General features: G+C 41.6%; 1 protein-coding gene across 8 annotated transcripts in view; it reads right to left on the reverse strand.

The window, feature by feature from the left end:
* The window catches only part of LOC140740050 (scaffold attachment factor B1-like), a 92,908-nt gene that overhangs the window by 8,732 nt on the left and 61,818 nt on the right, over positions 1-22,358 (reverse strand). For 4 of the 8 annotated variants that reach the window (XM_073068883.1, XM_073068879.1, XM_073068882.1 and 1 more), the window contains 3 exons: positions 14,831-14,940; positions 12,229-12,295; positions 9,538-11,408 (listed from right to left, as the gene is read on the reverse strand). In XM_073068883.1, the coding sequence (XP_072924984.1) occupies positions 11,120-11,408; positions 12,229-12,295; positions 14,831-14,940 (466 nt within the window). In that variant the 3' untranslated portion in view covers positions 9,538-11,119. Of the gene's footprint in view, positions 1-6,861; positions 7,063-7,245; positions 9,500-9,537; positions 11,409-12,228; positions 12,296-14,830; positions 14,941-22,358 lie in introns of those variants that run through there. The other 4 variants (XR_012101785.1, XM_073068881.1, XM_073068885.1 and 1 more) reach the window with 4 other exon arrangements.

Raw genomic sequence — 22,358 nt, forward strand, 5'->3', positions numbered from 1 at the left:
ATTTACTGATCGTGCTTCGGGCAGGTGGGGCTCATCAGACTTAGAAGGCAGCCCACCTAGGAGAAGGAAAACTCTGATTTTAAATTTCCACTGCCTTGCAGCCATACCCATCCACGGGAAAGGCTTTAAGAGTAAACCCTGAAGAAGAAATCTGGAGCTGGAGTCCCTAAGGCAGTTTGATGTTATTTACAACTTCACTCTGGCAACCTCTGCGACAACACTGGTGCCAAGCTGTATTGGCATTTTCCCTTGCCTTGGACTACATCAGTGATGTGGAGAGGGGGAACCCGCTGCACGGGCAACAGCCAATTCTTCAATCTTCCCACCCAGTCCTGCGCCCTGGAAAGGACACAGTCCACTACAGGCGCAAACTCATGATCCTCCAGGATTGATGGCTGACTACTACTACTGACCATGCTAACATACTGTGAGCTATAGAACATAGAACATAGAATAGTACAACACATTACAGGCCCTTCGGCCCACAATGTTGTGCAGACCCTCAAACCGTGCCTCCCATATAACCCCCCACCTTAAATTCCTCCATATACCTGTCTAGTAGTCTCTTAAACTTCACTAGTGTATCTGCCTCCACCATTGACTCAGGCAGTGCATTCCACGCACCAACCACTCTCTGAGTGAAAAACCTTCCTCTAATATCCCCCTTGAACTTCCCTCCCCTTAACTTAAAGCCATGTCCTCTTGTATTGAGCAGTGGTGCCCTGGGGAAGAGGCGCTGGCTGTCCATTCTGTCTATTCCTCTTAATATCTTGTACACCTCTATCATGTCTCCTCTCATCCTCCTTCTCTCCAAAGAGTAAAGCCCTAGCTCCCTTAATCTCTGATCATAATCCATACTCTCTAAACCAGGCAGCATCCTCGTAAATCTCCTCTGTACCCTTTCCAATGCTTCCACATCCTTCCTATAGTGAGGTGACCAGAACTGGACACAGTACTCTTAAGTGTGGCCTAACTAGAGTTTTATAAAGCTGCATCATTACATCGCATCTCTTAAACTCTATCCCTCGACTTATGAAAGCCAACACCCCATAAGCTTTCTTAACTACCCTATCTACCTTTGAGGCAACTTTCAGGGATCTGTGGACATGTACCCCCAGATCCCTCTGCTCCTCCACACTACCAAGTATCCTGCCATTTACTTTGTACTCTGCCTTGGAGTTTGTCCTTCCAAAGTGTACCACCTCTCACTTCTCCGGTTGAGCTCCATCTGCAACTTCTCAGCCCACTTCTGCATCCTATCAATGTCTCTCTGCAATCTTCGACAATCCTCTACACTATCTACAACACCACCAACCTTTGTGTCGTCTGCAAACTTGCCAACCCACCCTTCTAACCCCACATCCAGGTCATTAATAAAAATCACAAAAAGTAGAGGTCCCAGAACAGATCCTTGTGGGACACCACTAGACACAACCCTCCAATCTGAATGTACTCCCTCCACCATGACCTTCTGCCTTTTGCAGGCAAGCCAATTCTGAATCCACCTGGCCAAACTTCACTGGATCCCATGCCTTCTGACTTTCTGAATAAGCCTACAGTGTCGAACCTGTCAAATGCCTTACTAAAATCCATGTAGATCACATCCACTGCACTACCCTCATCTATATGCCTGGTCACCTCCTCAAAGAACTCTATCAGGCTTGTTAGGCACAATCTACCCTTCACAAAGACATGCTGACTGTCCCTGATCAGACCATGATTCTCTAAACGCCCATAGATCCTATCTCTAAGAATATTTTCCAACAGCTTTCCCACCATAGACATAAGGCTCACTGGTCTATAATTACCTGGACTATCCCTACTACCTTTTTTTAACAAGAGAACAACATTCGCCTCCCTCCAATTCTCCGGTACCATTCCCATGAACAACGAGGACATAAAGATCCTAGCCAGAGGTTCAGCAATCTCTTCCCTTGCCGCGTCGAGCAGCCTGGGGAATATTCCATCAGGCCCCGGGGAATTATCCATCCTAATGTATTTTAACAACTCCAACACCTCTTCTCCCTTAATATCAACATGCTCCAGGACATCAACCTCACTCATATTGTCCTCTCCATCATCAAGTTCCCTCTCAGTGGTGAATACCGAAGAGAAGTATTCATTGAGGACCTTGCTTACTTCTACAGCCTCCAGGCACATCTTCCCACTTTTATCTCTAATTGGTCCTACCTTTACTCCTGTCATCCTTTTGTTCTTCACATAATTGAAGAATGCCTTGGGGTTTTCCTTTACCCTAATCACCAAGGCCTTCTCATGCCCCCTTCTTGCTCTTCTCAGCCCCTTCTTAAGCTCCTTTCTTGCTACCCTATATTCCTCAATAGACCCATCTGATCCTTGCTTCCTAAACCTCATGTATGCTGGCTTCTTCCACCTGACTAAATTTTCCACTTCACTTGTCACCCATGGTTCCTTCACCCTAACATTCTTTATCTTCCTCACCGGGACAAATTTATTCCTAACATCCTGCAAGAGATCCTTAAACATCGACCACATGTCCATAGTACATTTCCCTGCAAAAGCATCATCCCAATTCACACCCGCAAGTTCTAGCCTTATAGCCTCATAATTTGCCCTTCCCCAATTAAAAATTTTCCTGTCCTCTCGGATTCTATCCTTTTCCATGATAATGCTAAAGGTCAGGGAACGGTGATCACTGTCCCCCAGATGCTCACCCACTGACAGATCTATAACATGACCTGGTTCGTTACCTAATACTAGATCTAGTATGGCATTCCCCCTAGTCGGCCTGTCAACATACTGTGACAGAAATCCATCCTGGACACACTTAACAAACTCTGCCCCATCTAAACCCTTGGAACTAATCAGGTGCTAATCAATATTAGGGAAGTTAAAAGTCACCCATGATAACAACCCTGTTATTTTTGCGCCTTTCCAAAATCTGCCTCCCAATCTGCTCCTCAGTATCTCTGCTGCTACCAGGGGGCCTATAGAATACCCCCAGTAGAGTAACTGCTCCCTTCCTGTTCCTGACTTCCACCCATACTGACTCAAAAGAGGATCCTGCTACATTACCCACCATTTCTGCAGCTGTAATAGTATCCCTGACCAGTAATGCCACACCTCCTCCCCTTTTCCCCCCTCTCTATCCCTTTTAAAGCACTGAAATCCAGGAATAACCCTTGAAATAAATCCAGGAATAGGAGTATCCAGGAATGTTAGTAGAGAGCTAGTAACCTGTAAAATGGCAACCTTTGTAACCTATAGATATAATTTTTATGCAGAGGTTCCCTAAGACCTGAAAATTATTTCAAGGGTTCTTCCAAGGCAAAAAAGGTTGAGGAAGGCTGATTTAGTGAACTCTCTCTACAATGAATTTTCTATCCCATGGGTGCAATTGCTAATAGCACTCTAAATTGGGGCATATTGTTTCCACTGATGGAAATGCCACGGTTTCAAATGTGATTCACATGCCAGGCTGTACTAGGACAGCCCTATGTTAGTAGAGAGCTAGTAACCTGTAAAATGGCAACCTTTGTAAAATTGCATACCACCACATGAAATGCTGGAGAATGAGATTGGTGGGGACGTTCTGATGGGAGCAGATTTTGTTGGGAATAGACATAAACCCATTGGCAAACAGCCACCTGTGATGCAAAGGTTTGTTTAAACTCATCTCATGGGACTGTAAACACCAGCGCTCTTCTTTCAAATTTACTGCATGATTTGCTGCAAGAGGTCAAAACTCATCCTAAAAAGCTCCTCAAAATTTCTGTACAACTGCAAGTTTTCTTGGGCTTGGCTTAACACTTCCAATGTATAAACCAATTAAAGAACAGACACCCTGATTGGGATGATTCATTTGTCCGCATTCACCTTCCTAAGTTTCATCTGTTTCTTTCTGAAGCTGTTTCAGATTGGTTTTTGTATCAGCAAAATGAGTCACACAGTAGAGATCCCCCTTACGTTTCACATTCTGGCATCAAGTTTTATTGTAAACTTTGATCTCCACCAATATTGACTTGATTTTGTGATAAACTCAAGTCTTTCTGGGTCTGGGCATTTCTTCAGAGGCACTGTGATATCTGAGTCATGGTTACAAAGCACAGAAAGGGACCCCATAACTCACCATCCATACCAACCATTGCCACTTCAAATCATTACATCCCCATCAACTGCTTGGATTCTCCTCCCATTCATCCACACATGGGGCAAATTACATAGCCACAAACCTTCAGATTAGCATATCTTGGCACATGGGAAGAGATCAGAGTGCCTGGGCATATCAACAGAGATTACAATGGACTACACACCTTCAATAATTTGAGTGATTATATGTTCACACCCCCACTTCCCTTAAGATCAATTGTTATACCACAGGGGGTGCAGACTTGCTAACAGGGTGGGAGGGAGAGCGGTGAGAAGGAGTGACTTAGCGGCGGGGTAGATGATTAGTTTCAGAAGGGGATCAACAAATATCAACAAAATCAACAAAAAAAAACACAAAACTTTCAAAGCATCCAGCTGTTTCAGCAGAATTCTGCTGTTTATTGGAGGTAGTTCTCTGCCTGGATAATGCAGGGGCTAGATCACCGAGGGTTTAAGAAGTAGATGAGTAGTAGAAAAATTACCAAATTAGGTATGGAGAACTGGCACAAGAGTTGAAGCCTGAGGCACATGAGCCATTGGCAGGGAGAACTGGTGTGAAGGGCCTGGTCCATTTCTGTAACTATTTTCTTCTTGCTTAACATGTTGCTTTCATTGCATAAGATTTTTGTTTTTTCTCACTCATGTGACGTGGATGTCTCCTTACCTCATATCTTCTGAACCTCAGAGGCAGTTAAGAGTCGGATTCAAGGGCAGATTTCCTTCTATTAATTACATTAGTTAAATAGATTGAATTTCTACCCCACCAGTTGAATAGTTTCTCATTCACCATTGCTAAATTTTTCAAAAATCCATAATTAATAACTTGAATTTAAATTCCAGTTCAAGTTTCCAGATTAATTTTTATGTGCCTTGACAGGGTAGATATAGATTTTATACTTTTCTAGCTGGGGTACCTGGAACAGTCCTTCATGATAGAGATGAGGAAAAACTTCTTCACCCAGTACACCTTCGGAATTATTTTGCCATTGAGGCTGTGGACATGCAGTGAATGTTCAGTCACCAAGTATATTCAAGATAAGAATGGATAGATTTTTACTACTCTTTTTACCTTATAAATTTGGCAGCTCGGCCCACATCTTAATCATAGTGCTATTATTCCATCTGACTGAAACAACCACAGCTCTTCACAATTTCTTAGAAATAACTCCTGCATGTCATTGAACACATAGTTCTATTCTTTCCCACAATAGCACATACAAAATATTGGAGGAACTTAGCAGGTCAGGCAACATATATGGAAAGGAATAAAAGTTGCATTTTGGGCAGAGACCTTTCATCAGGACTGGAAAGGAAAGGAGGGGGGAGGTAAGAAAATGGAGGGAGGGGTAGGAGTACAAGCTAGAAAGTGATAAGTAAAACTTGATGGGTAGAGGGATGAAATGAGAAGCTGGGAGGTGATACATGGTATAGGTAAATGGCTGAAGAAAGAATTTGATAGGAGAGGACAGTAGACCATGTCAATGTCAGAAAGGGATGAGGGAGGAGCACCAGAAGGAAGTGATAGGCAAGCGAGGAGTAAAGAAGAGGTAAGAGAGAATTAAAATAGGGAATGTAAGAAAAGGGAAAGAGGAGGATGACAAATTACTGTGTTAAAGAAATTGAGGCTATCCAGATGGACAGTAGAGGAGACTGTGGACCAACATGTGCGAATGGAAATGGAGATTGGAATTAAAATGGTTGGCATTTAACCAAGAAATCCTGCTTGTTGCAGATGGAGCGAAGGTGTTCATCAAAGTGGGCCCCAATCCAAGTCTGGTCTCATCAATGGAGAAGAGGCTGCATCAAGAGTACTGGATACAGCAGACAACCCCAACAGATTTGCAGGTGAAATATTTCCACACCCAGAAGGATGGTTTGAGGCCCTGAGTAGACTTGAGGGAGGAGATGAATAGGCAGGTATAGCACTTCTGCTTGCAGGGATAAGTGCCAGAAGGAAGATTAGTGGCGAGGGATGAATGGACAAGAGAATCATGGAGAGACTGTTCCAACTCTTTCGCAATTTAAACCACGCTTTGTTTCAAGCCATTTTCCTTTGGAAGCCTACCATCTATCAGATATTTTGGGAAGGTTTCTTTATATAACTCAAATAGTAAATAAATTGCATTCCGTGTCCTGTTTCAGCTGCAGGTTGACTGCTGTCAATTTGCTAATCTGGATGAAGGTGTAGATTTAGACTCAAATAACTGAATTTAGATTCCTGTTCTCTACATCCAGTCAGTGCATGCAGGTAGAATCCCAACCTCTATAAGTGATTATGGATGTTATTTTTTTCTGTTCTCCCCTTTGCTTTTCTTTAGGCCATTTTTGACTTCCATTAGCAGAGCTCTCCCACTCATAGAGCTTGCCTCAATCTACAGCATGGTGCAGTGCAGTTTTTCCCATTCTGTGAACTCATGATTGCCTACGGCTCTACCTTTCATTCTAGTCTTTAATTCTTGTATCATTTTTTGTTAAACTGCATCATCCAACTTACTCCAGGGGATAAATTTTCATCTGTTTATTTGTGGTTTTGTGTTCTGGCTCTTATTACAGACTGTTATCATTACAGACTTTCTCATCAACACTTGCTGGATGTTTGGGTTACCTGAGTCCAACAGAATTAGCCAAAATGCATTTCATCAGTTTTCTTGTACACATTTGATGTCATTCTAAGCCTTGTAAAGGAAATATCAACGTTTTTACTTGGTACCTGTCTTAGACTTTAGAACTTACATCTGTGAATCTGGCAATTTGATTTGTTATAGCTCGGTGCTGACATTTTCAAAGATCTTGTTAGGATTTTTCCTTCTGAATTCCCTGCTGTTCAAAATATCCTTTTCTCTGTCACCCATAAAGGATGGAGCTGACCTTCTCTCCGTTTGTACCTTCCACAAACCCTTGAATTTTCTGAATGCCTCCATGACACCAGCCTGCCTGAAAGCATGAATTGTATAGTCATTGTAGACACCTTGCTTTCACTCTGTATTCATTACTTGTTTCTGAAATTTTCAAATTCAACATTCACGGTATTCAAGTGGCAAGGAATTTTACCAGATAGACAACTGTCACCATATCTGGTTCCTGGAGCCATTTCTAAATTAAACCAGAACTCAGAACTGTAGCTAACATCTGATTTATTTCCAGTTTACAGACCATGCATAGCTGAACAATACAATGTATGATTTCTATGCAGTGAGTAATGTGATCCCAGTAGTACAATAATTATATACTTTCACCCATAACAATATGGATTCTTATTCATTCCTGCAGTTACACAAAACTCTAGCCTCATGCTGGTGAATTGTCTCCACTAGTTTAGTCTAACATATGTACTTTAGCCCAGCATTTTTCTATCTCAATGGATTACTGGGAGGATATGGAGTTTAAACGTAGTTGGAGAATGTATGGGGGAGCTTGGTGTGAACAGATTCTGGATCACCATCTTACACAACCCCTCAATGTTGAGTCATGATTACATGCTCTGTGGGTTCTGAGAAGGGCTGATGAGGTTACAGGCACCACAATAGTTGAGGCAGGAAGTATTTAATGAGGTATTGAGGAGGACTGGGTTTCATACACAACTTCTGCTATTTTTCTTGATTTCCTGCATAAACAATATGATCTGTCATTGGAATGAGCTGAGTGTAATTAGAGGGTCTGCAGAGAACAGTGAACAGGTGGCCTAGGAGAGGAATGTTGGTTCACTTCATCTACAAGATCTTGCAGACATGGTGTTGGTGGTACCTCTTATATCTTGAGGTGCTTGCTATGGTAGTCCAAGTCTCTCAACCATTAAATCATCGCTACCTGGTGAATCATGAGTTTTTGTGCCAAGTTTGTCTTTTTCTGCCAATACCTTTTCTCCAAGAACTGAAGGCTGCAGTTGTGCACTGGAAGCAGTGATGAACTTTATCACTGATGTCTGCTTCACTAAGATCTGGTAATCAAGATTTGAAAGTAATCATACTTTGTAGTGCCTTTGTTGTTAGCCTTTATTGACAGAGGCTGGTTCTGAGTGTAACGGGGGGTTTCTTCTTTTTCTTTGTTACTGTGTATGTAATCAAAATGGCATCTTTGTTTTGTTAAAAGTAGGAATGCTGGCGCCTGTGTTAATAGTAGGAATGCTAGCGTCTTTGTTATGATAAGTGCTGGAAGCTTGTTTGGGACTGTAAACTGATTGTTGGCGGGGATTTTGGGGAGTCGGCGCGATGGAGTGAGAGAGAGAGGACGGGATGCTGGAAGCTGGGCGACAGAACGGACCCCGAGCGGGGGGTCCCCGGCCCAAGGTTTTCGGTGATGAGAGGGGACGGAGACAGAGGAGTGTGGAGCGTCTGGTCGACCACCGTGGGGGTCCCAGGAGGCGGGTCGAGGAAGTCGGAGGGGATCGAATGCCAGAAGACTTCAGTAATTGAGCTCCAACGGTTGTGCACGAAGTGGTTTGGACTTTGATAAGTTTGGCGCCTTTTCTTTTTTTTCTCTTATTCATATATACTGTATCGTTAGTAATTGCTTAGTTATAGTAATCTTTATAAATTGTACTCATTTAATCGCATAAGGTGTACTGTCTGTTTTTTGGGCGAGGCGGGGACATCACACAGCATCCACACCAGCTGATTACCCAGTTTGGCGGGGCCGAAGGCTGCTCCCCCTAGACTAGAACGAGTTTGAGCGATGCCTGAGGCGACCCAGGGGTTACATGAGGAAGCTTCATATGAGTAAATACCTTGAGTGAGCTGTAACTGGTCTAATGACCTGGAGTTCAGCCTCCAAAAGTCAACTGCATTTTACAACTTAAAAACCTTGGCACTGCTGTCAAAGTCAAGGAAATTTAACAATTTCACATTCATTCTACAGATCAGCTCCAGTTCAGAAGGAAGTTTGCTGGTGGTGAGATGGAACACTGCAGCAAGGAAGTTTAATAAATGTTGAGGGTGATGACACACCTTGGCCAACACCAGTCAGATCTGAGATTTGACCTGTTGATTGCTTGGTAGAATTGTGGCTTACCTCAAAGGTAACAGTAATATGCATAATTGAACCAGATTTCTGACGACAGCCAAACTTAGGAAGCATTCTTCACAGCTCCTTTCAGTTGTCAGATGAAGACTTTAGTGGGGTCAGAGTTGGCTGGTAAGGTGACTGCTATCATTCCTTGCATATGTTCCTGGTGTTGTCACACGGTGATCATTCCTATTGGGCCTTTATCACCCAGTTGTACTTGCATACACAGACATGAAGTGCCTTGAGAGGCTGGTGAAACATTACCAGCTCCTGCCTGAGAGGCGACTTGGATCCGCTCCAATTTACCTATCAAAGCAACTGGTCTACAGCAGATGTCATCTTATTGGCTCTTCACTCAACCCTGGAACATCTAGACAGCAAAGATGCATACATTTAGGATGCTCTTTATCGATTACAGCTCAGCATTTAATATCATCATCCCCACAAAACTAATCAATAAGCTCCAAGACCTTGGCCTAAATACCTCCTGTGTAATTGGATCAAGAGACCCCAGTCAGTTTGAGACTGATAACAACATCTCCTCCATGATCTCCATCAGCACAGGTACACCACAGGACTTAGCCCCCCTGCTCTACTCACTTTACACCTATGACTGTGGGGCTAAGAACAGCTCCAAACTACCACAGTTTTGGGTCAAGTCAAAGGTGGTGATGATCAGCATACAGGAGGGAGATTCAAAATTTGGCTGAGTGGTGTCATAACAATAACCTCTCTCTCAATGTTAGCAAGACCAAGGGATTGAATGTAGACTTCCAGAGGGAAACCAGAGGTCCACAACCCAGTCCTTATTGGAGGATTAGAGGTGGAGAGGGTTAGCAACTTTAAATTCCTGCGAGTTACTATTTCTCCTGGACCCAGTATGTAAGTGCAATTGCAAAGAAAGCACAGAAGCGCCTCTACTTCCTTAAGAGTCTGCGGTTATCCAACACGACATCTAAAACCTTGACAAACTTCTATAGCTGTGTAGTGGAGAGTGTATTGCCTGGCTGCATCACGGCTTGGTATGGAAACACCAATGACTTTGAATGGAAAATCCTACAAAAGGTAGTGGATTTGTTCCAGTACATCATGGGTAAAGCCCTCCCAACCATTGAGCACATCTACATGAAATGTTGCTGTAGGAAAGCAGCATCCATCATCAGAGATCCCCACCACCCATCCTCTTTTCTCGCTGCTGCCATCAAGTAGAAGGTACAGGTGCCTCAAGACTCACACCACCGGGTTCAAGAACAGTTAATACCCTCAACCATTAGGCTCTTGAACAAAGGGGATAACTACACTCACTCACATTGAGATGTTCCCACAACCAGTGATCTCACTTTAAGGACTCTTTTATCCTGTTATCTCATGTTCTCATTATTATTGCTACTTATTTATATTTGCAGCTGCCGTTTGTTGTCTTCTGCACTCTAGAGATTTTTCATTGATCCTGTTATAGTCACTATTCTATAGATTTGCTGAGTATGCCCACAGGAAAATGAATCTCTGGGTTGTATTTGCACTTGAATAATAAAATTTACTTTGAACTTTGGATGGAACCCACAGTACAATTTGGGAGGCTCTTCCAGCAGCTTGGTAATGACTTCCCTGTAGCATACAGCTGGGAGACACTTCTATAAGGTCCACAATCAAGTGTCTCTTTTCCTGAAGAAGGTCGCAATTACAGCATCTGGTGTCTCTTCACAAATATGGGAGATGTTGCTGTAAATCAGTGTTAAGTGCTTCTACCATTTTTGTAGAAAACTTCAGCAGGGCATATCATCTTGAGGCTATGCCTGTGGTATTTTCAAGATGACATATAGTATGGCTTTTTCACCCTTTTATTGGTCTGAAGGTGGTGAGTCTGAATTTAATATTGCACTGCGAAATGGAGCCAAGACAGAGTCTCAGTTGAGGAGCTCTTTGAAGTAATCCTTCCAATGGGTGCTAACTGCCTTCCTGTCCTCTATAATTTTTCTGTTGTTAGCTCTCAGAGTGGTAGGCCAGAGGATGTTTGAGCTATAAGTGGTCTTGATATGCTAAAGAATCCATTTGCATCATGACATACAGCCAGTTGCTGGATCTCCCGCGATTTCTCCACCAACCATTTGTTCTTTAGGTCACGTGTTTTTTGTTGGACCTCAGCCTTCAAGTGCCTGTAAAGCTGCTTTTTTCCAATAGAAGTGTGATCAAGTTTCCATTCCAAGAAGGCCTTACGTTTCCAACTAATTAGCTCCTGGATCTCATGGTCGTTCTCATCAAACCACTCCTGGTGTTTTCTGGTAGAGAAGTCAAGAGCAGTAGCAGAGTATTAGGGAGCTTGGTGTAACAGGGTCTGTATATGTAGAGAGTAATGAATAATTGACCTATCTAAAAACAAATGCAAAGAAGAGTTTGACTACTTCAAACTGGACTAGTACGATCAGGATTGACCTGAAAGCTTAAGAGAGAACTCTGAGATACAGAACATGAAGAGAAAAGCTAGAATGGGTCATATCTAGGACAATTAGGACAAGGACAGAAAGGATAAGCAAAGTGACTGAAATCTCCTGGGAAGTGAAACTGAAAAGTGTGCTGTCTTTCTCCAATGTTCTGCTTGACCTATGATGACATGTATAACAATCAGAAATATTTCAGGAATGCCGATATTAGCAGCAGCAGAAGATGTTATTACATCTCTGCAAGCAAACCTAGTCCTTATTGGGGATCAGGAGAACATAGGAAGTCAAATTATCTTGTTTACCATTTATATTGAGATTTATATTTATTTTTCTCTGAAAGTTGATATAGACATAGCATGATAGTGATAAGAGCTCTATTAATTCACTATAAAACTACGGAAAAGATCAGTCAAATAAAACACAAGGTAAAATACAACCTCCATTACCACTCTGGCACAAAACCTACTAATAGAATATTAACATCAAATGACAGATGGAAAGGTTAAATCGGCTAACAATTGTGCTCATGTTTATGAATGAAGTATATGGATAGATATTTTATCAAGTAAAATTCCACAAATACAATAGACAATTTTTTTTTTATGTTGGTAGTCCACATTCTCTGAAGTAATGCCAAGAGACTTTTTCTGCTACTTACTTCCGCTGTCCTCCTCTATGCAAAGTGTAACTTGTTCCAGACTGGCCAGACGTGTCCCGGTTATCACCTACAACAGCAGTACATTAGTGAGTAATCTTCATACTCAGGTAGCTATTCAATCAACATGGAAACACTTTATGAACATTAAAAAAATGAATCACAAATTAAATTTGAATTAAATGAGGTGGGGGCAAGAGGTTACAGAAATAAATCAACATTATGAGAAAGAACTGCATGTTAGAAGCTTTCCAGTCCATGATAAGAACATGGAGTACCACAGCAGTAGTGAATGTACCAGAGAAAATTGAGACAGAGGATCTGAGTGGAGCTAAAACAAACGAGGTTCCACATATCCCAAAGAGACAAGTATACTTAGGACCTAAACAGGTGTCTGTAAATAGACACTCTATTTGAGGAAAATGAATGGAATCAAAAGGAATTGAACAATATGTGAACATGTTCGGACAGGGTTTAGACAGGGGCTTTAGATGTTCGGACATCTAAACCACCAATAAAAAAGGAAAAGAACCCAAGATTTCCTTGTAGTGGATTAAGATATAAAGGGACAGGATATAATGAAAATAAGACACATAGGGTCAAGAAATGGAAACTGTTAGTGACAAAGGACTTCCAAAATATTGTTTATAGAGATATAAATGAGGACAGCTGAAAGAAGTTCATGCAATGTAAATTTGCTGCATTTTACTTTTGTATATACTGGCATATACATCGAGATACCTGAATATACATCCAAATGAATAAAAAAAACTCCAAGTGGGATCAGTTCCAAAAAACCTTTCAATTTTGTGATGCATTCTAAATTGATTAACACCAGCTGCATTTATTTACAATTACAAGTAACTGCTATTCTACATTTTACATATATGAAGGTAGTAAGTAGTGAGGACTTGGAACGTATACATATTATGAAGAAGAAGGTATCTGCAGCCTTGAAACTTATTAAGGTGGGCAAAACCCAAAGACTTGACCAAGTGCGCCCTTGGACTTTATGGGAGGCCGAGGAAGAAATCACAGAGCCCCTTGTAGAGTTATTTGCTTTGTCGTTAGTCACTGAAGTTCCAGAAGACTGGAGGGTGACTAATGTTGTTAATAAGGATAGACCAGGGTACTACAGGCTGGTAACTTTAGTTGTCAAGAGTTACTGGAAGGAATTCTGAGGGACAACATTGACAATCACTTGGCTAGCCAAGGCCTAATCAGGAAGAATCAGTGTGTGCATGGGAGATCATGTCCAATGCATCTTTTGGAGGTTTTCAAAAAGGTAACTAGGGAGACAGATGAAGGTTTGTCCATATGGATTTTAATAAGGTTTTAGATAAGGTTCCATATTGGCAAGCTGATTTTGAAGATCAGGTTGCATGGGATTCAGGAGGAGCTAGCAAAGTGGATTCAGAATTGGCTCAATGATAGGAAACAGAGGGTGAAGGTTAAAGTTGATTCTTCAAGAAGAGTCCTGTGGCTCGTGGTGTGCCCCAGGGATCCATGTTGGGACCTCTGATGCTATTTGTTTTTTATGTAAATGATTTGGATGTGAATGTACTTGGCACAATTAGCAAGTTTGTTGATGATACTAAATTAGACGGCCTTATTGATAATGAAGCAGTTATAGCGAATTATATATAAAGAGATCATCTGTTTGGGAGATGGGCTGAGGAATACCAAATGGATTTCAACTTAAGTGTGAGGTGCTGCATTTTGGACATTCAAACCAGGGTAGGATTTATATAGTGAATGCAGGGCACTGACGAGGGACTTGGGAGTATAAAAGCACAGTTTGCTCTTAGGGACCACGCAGGTAAACAGGATGGTGAAGAAGGTTTTAATGGGCTGGTCTTCAGAAGTCAGGGCATCATCAGTCAAGTTTCTGAATAGGGACATCTTGGGTGACGCAGTAGCATAGTAGTTAGCATAACACTATTACAGCACCAGCAACACTGGTTCAATTCCAGCTCATGGAACATAGAAATCTACAGCATATTACAGGCCCTTTGGCCCACAAGGTTGAGCCAACCATGTAACCTACTCTAGAAACTGCCTAGAATTACCCTACCACATAGCCCTCTGTTCTTCTAAGCTCTATGTATCTAAGAGTCTCTTAATCACCAGTAACTTTCCTTTCTTTTCACATTTATGTTACATTCAATAGTAACCAGAAGCAGTAAATGTACCATCATATCTTTAACATGTACAAAGAAACAGAAGCACCAGAAGAAACCCTCAGAGATAGTTTGAAAATGCCATATAGACAGGATTAACCTTAGAGTTGTGGAGTGACAGACCTAAATGCCAAGCCACTATGTTAACCTGTACCCAATTAACTTACCTGCAGGTCCTTAGTGTGTGGAAGGAAATCAAGAGTACCAGGGGAAACCCACAAGGTCACAGGAAGATGTGCAAATTGCACACAAACTACACTGGAAGATAATGACTACTGATAAACTCCATACAGACAATATTCAAGTCAGTACTACTGCTAAGTATGAGCAATAAATCTCCAGTGTTGCCTTTGAGGAATGAAATGGCCAGAAACAATTTCTTTCTTCACATTGTTCAGAAATACAAGACTGTTGTAGAGTTTCACCTTGCCAATGATTCCATGACAGCATTCCATCATCCATGCTTTCCTGCCAGGAATGATCAGGAAATCTGTCCATTTTCCGACTACGATCACTGTTCCAACCTTGACTGAAGCTGAAAAGAAAAATTCTTCAGTAAGCATTAAAAATTAGAGAGCAGAGGTTTAACGTATATCAGAAAAGCAAGACAGTTAATCATCAAATACAGTGCCCCTTTTGATGGAGTTTCATATACTCAAACCTGCTCATTCTGAGAATGAAAATTAAGCAGCAATATTTTAATTTGACAGAGGCAAATCAGAATCAGGTTTAATATCACCAGCATATGTCATTTGTTAAGTGGCAGCAGTATAGATAATAACTGTATATTGCTATATATATAATGTTAAATAAGTCATGCAAAAAGAGAAAAAAGTAGTGAGATAGTGTTTATGGGTTCAATATCCATTCAGAAATCTGACGGCAGAGGGCAAGAAGCTATTCCTCGAACCTGGTAACCAAGAAAAACATGAAGGTGAAATACAGGCATGTACATGAAAAAGATAATGTTAGGGAATTGAAACATCTTGCTACTGGGGCAGCACCAAGGACACCCAGCCAGAGGGCATTATGAGCTAGAGTAAATTTATTGTGGTACAATACACTAATACTATAAAGAACAAGCGTTCTCACTATAATCCAATGCCCCATCCATGGAAAAAATGATCATCCTACCCAATACACCCTTTATTGTGAACTGATTACAGAATTGGTCAGGAAAAATTTCAGAAATAGCGACCATTACTCAACTTACTTTTGAAGGAAAAATAGAATTTCAAAAGGGTAAAAACTAGTTGATGTACAAAGAGTATTAGTGCAACGGCACATAGACACAAATATGGATAAATTCACCAATGAGAGGGACATTGAAATTTGTGAGGACAGCGTAAAATAGGCTGATATGCCAGTTGAGGTTAAGAAAGAGAATGTGCTGGAACCTTTGATAAACATTGGGATAGATAAGTGCATAAGACCATAAGACTTAAGAGCAGAATTAGGCCAGCGAGTCTGCTCTGCCATTCCATCATGGCGGATCTCGGATCCCACTCACCCCATACACCTGCCTTCTTACCATTTTCTTTGATGTCTCTGGGGTCAGATGAGATATTCCCCAGGTTACTACAGAAAGCAAGGGAAAAGATTGATGAGCCTTTAAAGACGATCTTTGCATCCTCAGAGTCCACAAGAGTAGTACCAGATGACTGGAAAATAGCAAATGTTGTTCCTTTGTTCAAAAAAGGGAGTAGGGAGTAAAGAATTATAGACCAGCGTGTCTTCCTTTGCCTGTGGTGGGCAAATTGTTGAAGAAAAGACTTAGATACAAGATTTCTGAGCATTTGGAGAAACAGTTTGATAAGGGATAGTCGGCATGGCTTTGTGAGAGGCAAATCATGCCTCATGAGCCAGATTGAATTATTTGAAGATATGACAAAGCACATTGATGAAGGTAGAGCAGTAGATGTGTTGTACATGGATTTTAGTAAGGCGTTTGATAAGGTTCCCCATGGTAGGCTCATTCAGTAAGTCAGGAGGCATGAGATCCAAGGAAATTTGGTTGTGAGGATTCAGAATTGGTTTGCCCACAGAAGGCAGAGGGTAGATTCAGATGGACCATATTCTGCCTGGAGGTTGCTGACCAATGTGTTCCACAGCAATCTTTTCTGGGATCCCTGTTCTTTGCGATTTTTACAAATGACTTGGATGAGGAAGTGGAAGGGCGTGTTAGTAAGTTTGCAGGTGATATGAAGGTTAGTGGTAGTGTGGATAGTATGGAAGGTACTGAAAGTTACAGTGGGATTTTGACATGCAGAGCTGGGCTGAGGAGCAGCAGATGGAGTTCAACCCACAAAAGTATAAAGTATGAAATGATTCATTTTAAAGGACGAATTTGAACAGTGAATACAGGGTTAATGGCAGGATTCTTAGCAGTGTGTAGCAACAGAGGGATTTTGGGGTCCACATCTATAGATCCCCGAAAGTTAATGTACAAGTTGATAGAGTTGTTAAGAAATTGTATAATGCGTTGGCCTTCACTAGTCAGGGGACTGCATTCAAGAGTCGTGAGGTGACGTTGCAACTCTATAAAACCACACTTTGAATATTGTGTCTGCCTCCTTTATAAAAAGGATGTGGAAGCTAGCAAGAGGATTCAGAGAAGATTCAGAAAGCTGCCTTGATTAGAGGACATATTTTATGAGGATAGGTTGGGGAACCTAGAGCTTTTCCCTGGAGCAAAGGAGGATGAGAGGTGACTTTATAGAGGTGTGCAAGATGATGAGGCATAGTTGTCAACCAGAGACTTTTTCCAGTGGGAGAAATGTCTAGTATGGGGTGGCGGGGCATAATTTTAAGAGATTAAAGGATGGTATGAGGAGGAGAGAAGTCAGAAGTAATTTATTTTTCCCCCACTGGTGGGTGCATAGAATGCCCTGCCTGTGGTGGTGATAAAGATGCATTAGAGACATTTAATAAACTTTTAGATAGGCATATGGATGATAGAAAAATTGATGGCTATTTAGGAGGAAAGTGCAGGTTAAAAGGTTCGCACAACATTGTGTGCTGAAGGGCCTGTACTGTGCTTTAATGTTCTGCATTTTATAGGGGTGCAAGTAATTAAGAAAGTGTGTGTACCTTAATACCAAGGTTGTTGGAGTAAAACTAGAAAGCCTTGCTGAGTTTGTATTAAGGTTAGGGAAAACCTTATTTGGGACATAGTTAAAGGATACATTGGACTTGGAATCAGAGCAACTAGATACTTTGACCATTTCCTAGGATGAGATGTTGCCCAACAACTAAATATGATTAGGTCATACTGGACTTCAGAAAATTGCAGCAGCTCTTCTTCTTCTTCTACAGCAGTTGGCACCCAGCTTAATAGTGCATTACTGCCACAAACGCAGCAGCTCAAGAAATAAACAAGATTCTGCGACAGGGTGATAGGATACATGCTGTTTCTCCAGATGTTGAGAATAAAGCCACTGTTGGCTGGCTGACAAGTCTCCAGGTCCATGTGCACTTAACTTTAGGATATTAAAAGAGTTTTTGTTTTCTAAAGCTTCTTAGGGAATAGTTCCATTATTTTGGAAAACAGCAAATACTTTTTATTCAAGAAAGGCAGAAAGCAGGAAATTACAGGACATTAGTTTAACATCTGCTATAGGAAAACTGTTGTAAGTTATTAAAAGTATTTAAAAATATTCAAGGCAATCAAGCAAAGTCAACTATAAAAGGGAAGTTAAACTTATTAATAACAGAATGGAAATAAAAACAAGAGGATGTAATAGGATTCCCAGAAAGCATTTGATAGACTCAGATAATTGAGTTGTGCAGCACTTCTGCGCTCTTCAGCCCTCTTGTGACAATGCTAACCATTATGTCCATCTAAACTAATCCCACTTGATACAAGAAATCCATGTCCCTTTTATGCCTTGCTCAAATACTTTTCAAGATACTTCTTAAATACTGTTCCTTTCCCTGACTCCTCCACATCCTCTGACATCTCCTTTCAGATATGAACTACTCTATATGAAAAATTACCCCTCAGATTCCCTTTAAACCTCCTCCTCTCACCATAAACTGAAAACCTCTATTTCCCTCTCATAGGAAATAGATACTGACCATTTAAGGTAAAATTGGATAGGTATATGGACAGGAAAGGAGTGGAGGGTTATGGGCTGAGTGCGGGTAGGTGGGACTAGGTGAGATTAAGAGTTCGGCATGCACTAGGAGGGCCGGAATGGCCTGTTTCCGTGCTGTGATTGTTATATGGTTATATGGTTATCTACCCAGCCAATGTCTTTGATAATGTTTACATACCTTTATTATGTAAATTTTCAGATCCCTTTGTTCCAGGCACAACAGGCCAAGCCTGTCCTATCTCTCCTAAATAACTCAAGACCTTAATCCAGGCATTGTTCTTGTGAATTTTTCTGTATCCTCTCTAGCTTAATCACATACTTCCTGCAGTGTGGTGACCAGAACTGCACATAACACACCAAGTGCAGCCGAACCAGTGTTTTGTACAATTGTACCAACTCTTGTATTCCATGCCTCAGCCAATGGAACAGGCATGCCATAAACATGAACCCCGAAGGTCTCTCTACTCAATAATACTTCTCAGGGGACTGTCATTCACAGTACATGTTCTACTCAGGTTTAACTCCTGAATTGCAACACTTCACACTTAAATTCCATCTACCATAACTTTTGCCAACTTCTGTAGTTATTGCCATGGAATCATGGAGTGCCACTATAGCACAGAAACAGCCCTTTGGCCACCCAGTCCATGCCAGCCTGATCTTTTATCTAATCCCATCTGCATGCATTGGACTAGAGCCATCCATACTCCTCTTATCCTTGTACTTATCCAAACTTCTCTTTAATGGAACTTGAATCTACTACTACTGCTAGCAGCTCGTTCCACACTCAAACCACCCTCTGAGTGAGAAGTTCCCCCTCATATTTCCCTTAAACCTATGACCTCAAATTCACATTTCACCCAACCTCAGGGGATAAAGCCTGCATACATTCACCTGATCTATACCCCTCACAATTTTGTATACCACTCTAAGCTCTACCCCCCTACTTTACTGGACTCCAGCGAATAAGATCCTAAACTATTCCCCCATTCCCTATAACTCAGAGCCTCAAGTCCGAGCAACATTCTTGCTTGGTGAGTAGCCAGAAGTCTTGGTACATATTGGCACCAATGATATAGGTCAGAAATTGGAGGAGGTCCTGAAGAGAGAACTGAGGGAGCTAAATAGAAAGCTGAAAAACACAACCTCCAGCGTAGTAATCTTTGGATTGCTGCTTGTACCATGCACCAGTGAGGATAAGATTAGGATGATTTGGCAGATGAATGTGTGGCTGAGGAATTAGTGCAGGAGCAGGTTTCAGATTTCTGGATCATTGGGATGTCTTCTGGGGAAGGTATAACCTGTACAAAAGGGACAGGTTACATTTGAACCCGACAGGGACCAATACCCTAGCAGACAGGTGCTAGAGCTGTTGGAGAGGATTTAAACTAATTTGGCAGGGAGATGGGTAACTGAATAATAGAGCTAAGGATGAGGCAGTTGGTATGTAAGTAGAGGCAGGGTGTAGTGAGACTGTCAGGAAGGACAGACAGATGTTAGGGCAAAATTGCAGTTGATGGGATAACAGGGGCACAAAATTGAAAAGGGTGACAAATACAGGACTGAAGATGTTATATTTGAATGCTTGCAGTATATGGAATAATAGAGATTGGCAGGCATGACATTGTGAGCATCACTGAGTCATGGCTGAAAGAAAATTATAGTTGGGAGCTTAACGTTCAAGGATACACATTGTATTTAAAGGACAGGCAGGTAGGCAGGGGGTTGCTGTGGCTCTGTTGGCAAAAAATGCAATCAAATCCTTAGAAAGAGGTGACGTAGGATTAGCTGTAAAATCATTGTGGGTAGAGTTAAGGAACTGCAATGGTAAAAAAAAACCCTGATGGGAGTAATATAAAGGCCTCCGAACAGTGGGCTACAACTTACAAAGTGAAATAGAAAATGCACGTCAAAAGGGCAATATTATGATAGTCATAGTGGATTTCAATATGCAGGTAGATTAGGACTATCAGGTTGGTGCTGATTTTGGATTCCAAGAGAGACAATTGTAGGATGCCTATGAGATGGCTTTTTAGAACATCTTGTGGTTGAGCCCACTAGGGGATCAGCTATTCTGTATTGAGTGTTGTGTAATAAATCAGATTTGATTAGGGTTAAGGTAGGAGGCAGTGATCATAATGTGATAGAATTTACCTGGAGGCACATGATAAAGTAAGTCATATTCGGCGTGGATATTTTGAGGGAAAATCGTGCCTGACAAATCTATTGGAATTCTTTGAGGAAATAACAAGCAGGATAAACAGAAGGGAATTAGTTGATATTGTCCACTTGGATTTTCAGAAGGCCTTTGACAAAGTATGAGGTTGTTTTGCAAGGTAAGAGCCCATGGTATCACAAGACAGACACTAGCAAGGTTAGAAAACTGGCTGACCGGCAGGAGGCAAAGAGTGGAAATAAAAGGAGCCTTTTCTGATTGGCTGCCTGTGACTAGAGATGTTCCGCAGGGGTCGGTGTTGAGACTACTTCTTTTTACATTGTGTCAATGATTTGGATGACGGAATTAATGGCTTTGCGGCCACGTTTGTGGATAATACAAAGGTGAGTGGAAGGGCAGACAGTGTTGAGGAAGCAGGGAGGCTGCACAGGGTTTAGGCAGATTAGGACAATGGGCAAAGAAGTGGCAATTGGAAAACCTTGTCGGAATGGTCATGCACTTTGGAGGAAGAAATAAAAGCACAGGCTATTTTTTAAAAGGGGAGAAAATTCAAGGTGCAAAGGGACTTGGCAGTCCTTGTGCTGGACTCCCTAAAGGCTAACTTGCCAGTTGAGTTGGTGATAAGGAAGCATTCATTTTTTGTGAAGATTAGAATATAAAAATAAGGATGTAATACTGAGCCTTTATAAGGTACTGGTGAGATCTCACATGGAGTGTTATGAGAAGTTTTGGGCCCTTTATTGAAGAATGAATGTGCTGACATTGGAGAGAGTTCACAAAAGTGGCTCCGGGAATGATAGCCTTATAATATGAGGAATGTTTGATATCTCTAGGCCTTTACTCACTGGAATTGAAAAGAATGAGGAGGGATCTCATAACCTATTGAATGTTGAAAGGCCTAGATAGAGTGGATGTGGAAAAGATGTGTCCTATCGTGGGAGAGTTTAGGACCAGAGGGCACAACCACGGAACAGAGGAATGTCCATTTAGAATGGAGATGAGGAGGAATTTATTTAGCCGGAGGGTGGTGAATCTGCCACAGGTGGCAGTGGAGACCAGGTCATTGGGTGTATTTAAGGCAAAGGTTGATAGATTTTTGATAAGTCAGGGCATGAAAGGTTACATGGAGAAGGCAGGAGAATGAGTTAAGAGGGAAATGGATCTGCCATGATCAAATAATGTAGAATTGATGGGTCAAATGGACTAATTCTGCTTCTATGTCTTATAGTCTTAAATTTTCTCTGCACTCTTTCAAGCATTGTTATCTTTCCTGTAGATAGGTGACTAGAAATGCACACAATGCTCCAAATTCAGCCTCACTAACATCTTACACAACTTCAACATAACGTCTCAACTCCTGTACTCAACGCCCTGACTTATGCAAGGTAAGCGCCCATGGTATCACAAGAAAAACACTAGCAAGGTTAGAAAACTGGCTGACCGGCAGGAGGCAAAGAGTGGAAATAAAATGAGCCTTTTCTGATTGGCTGCCTGTGACTAGAGATGTTCCGCAGATGGCCAACATGTTAAAAGCTCTCTTTACAACCCTTATCTACCTGTGATACCACGTTCAAGGAATTATGGATCTGTACTTCCAGGTCCCTTAGCTCTAATACACACCTCAGAGTCTTACCATTCTTTGTCCTTCCACAATGCAGCACCTCATACTTGTCCACATTA

Source organism: Hemitrygon akajei, chromosome 16 (genome assembly GCF_048418815.1).
Source record: "Hemitrygon akajei chromosome 16, sHemAka1.3, whole genome shotgun sequence".
NCBI lineage: Eukaryota > Metazoa > Chordata > Chondrichthyes > Myliobatiformes > Dasyatidae > Hemitrygon > Hemitrygon akajei.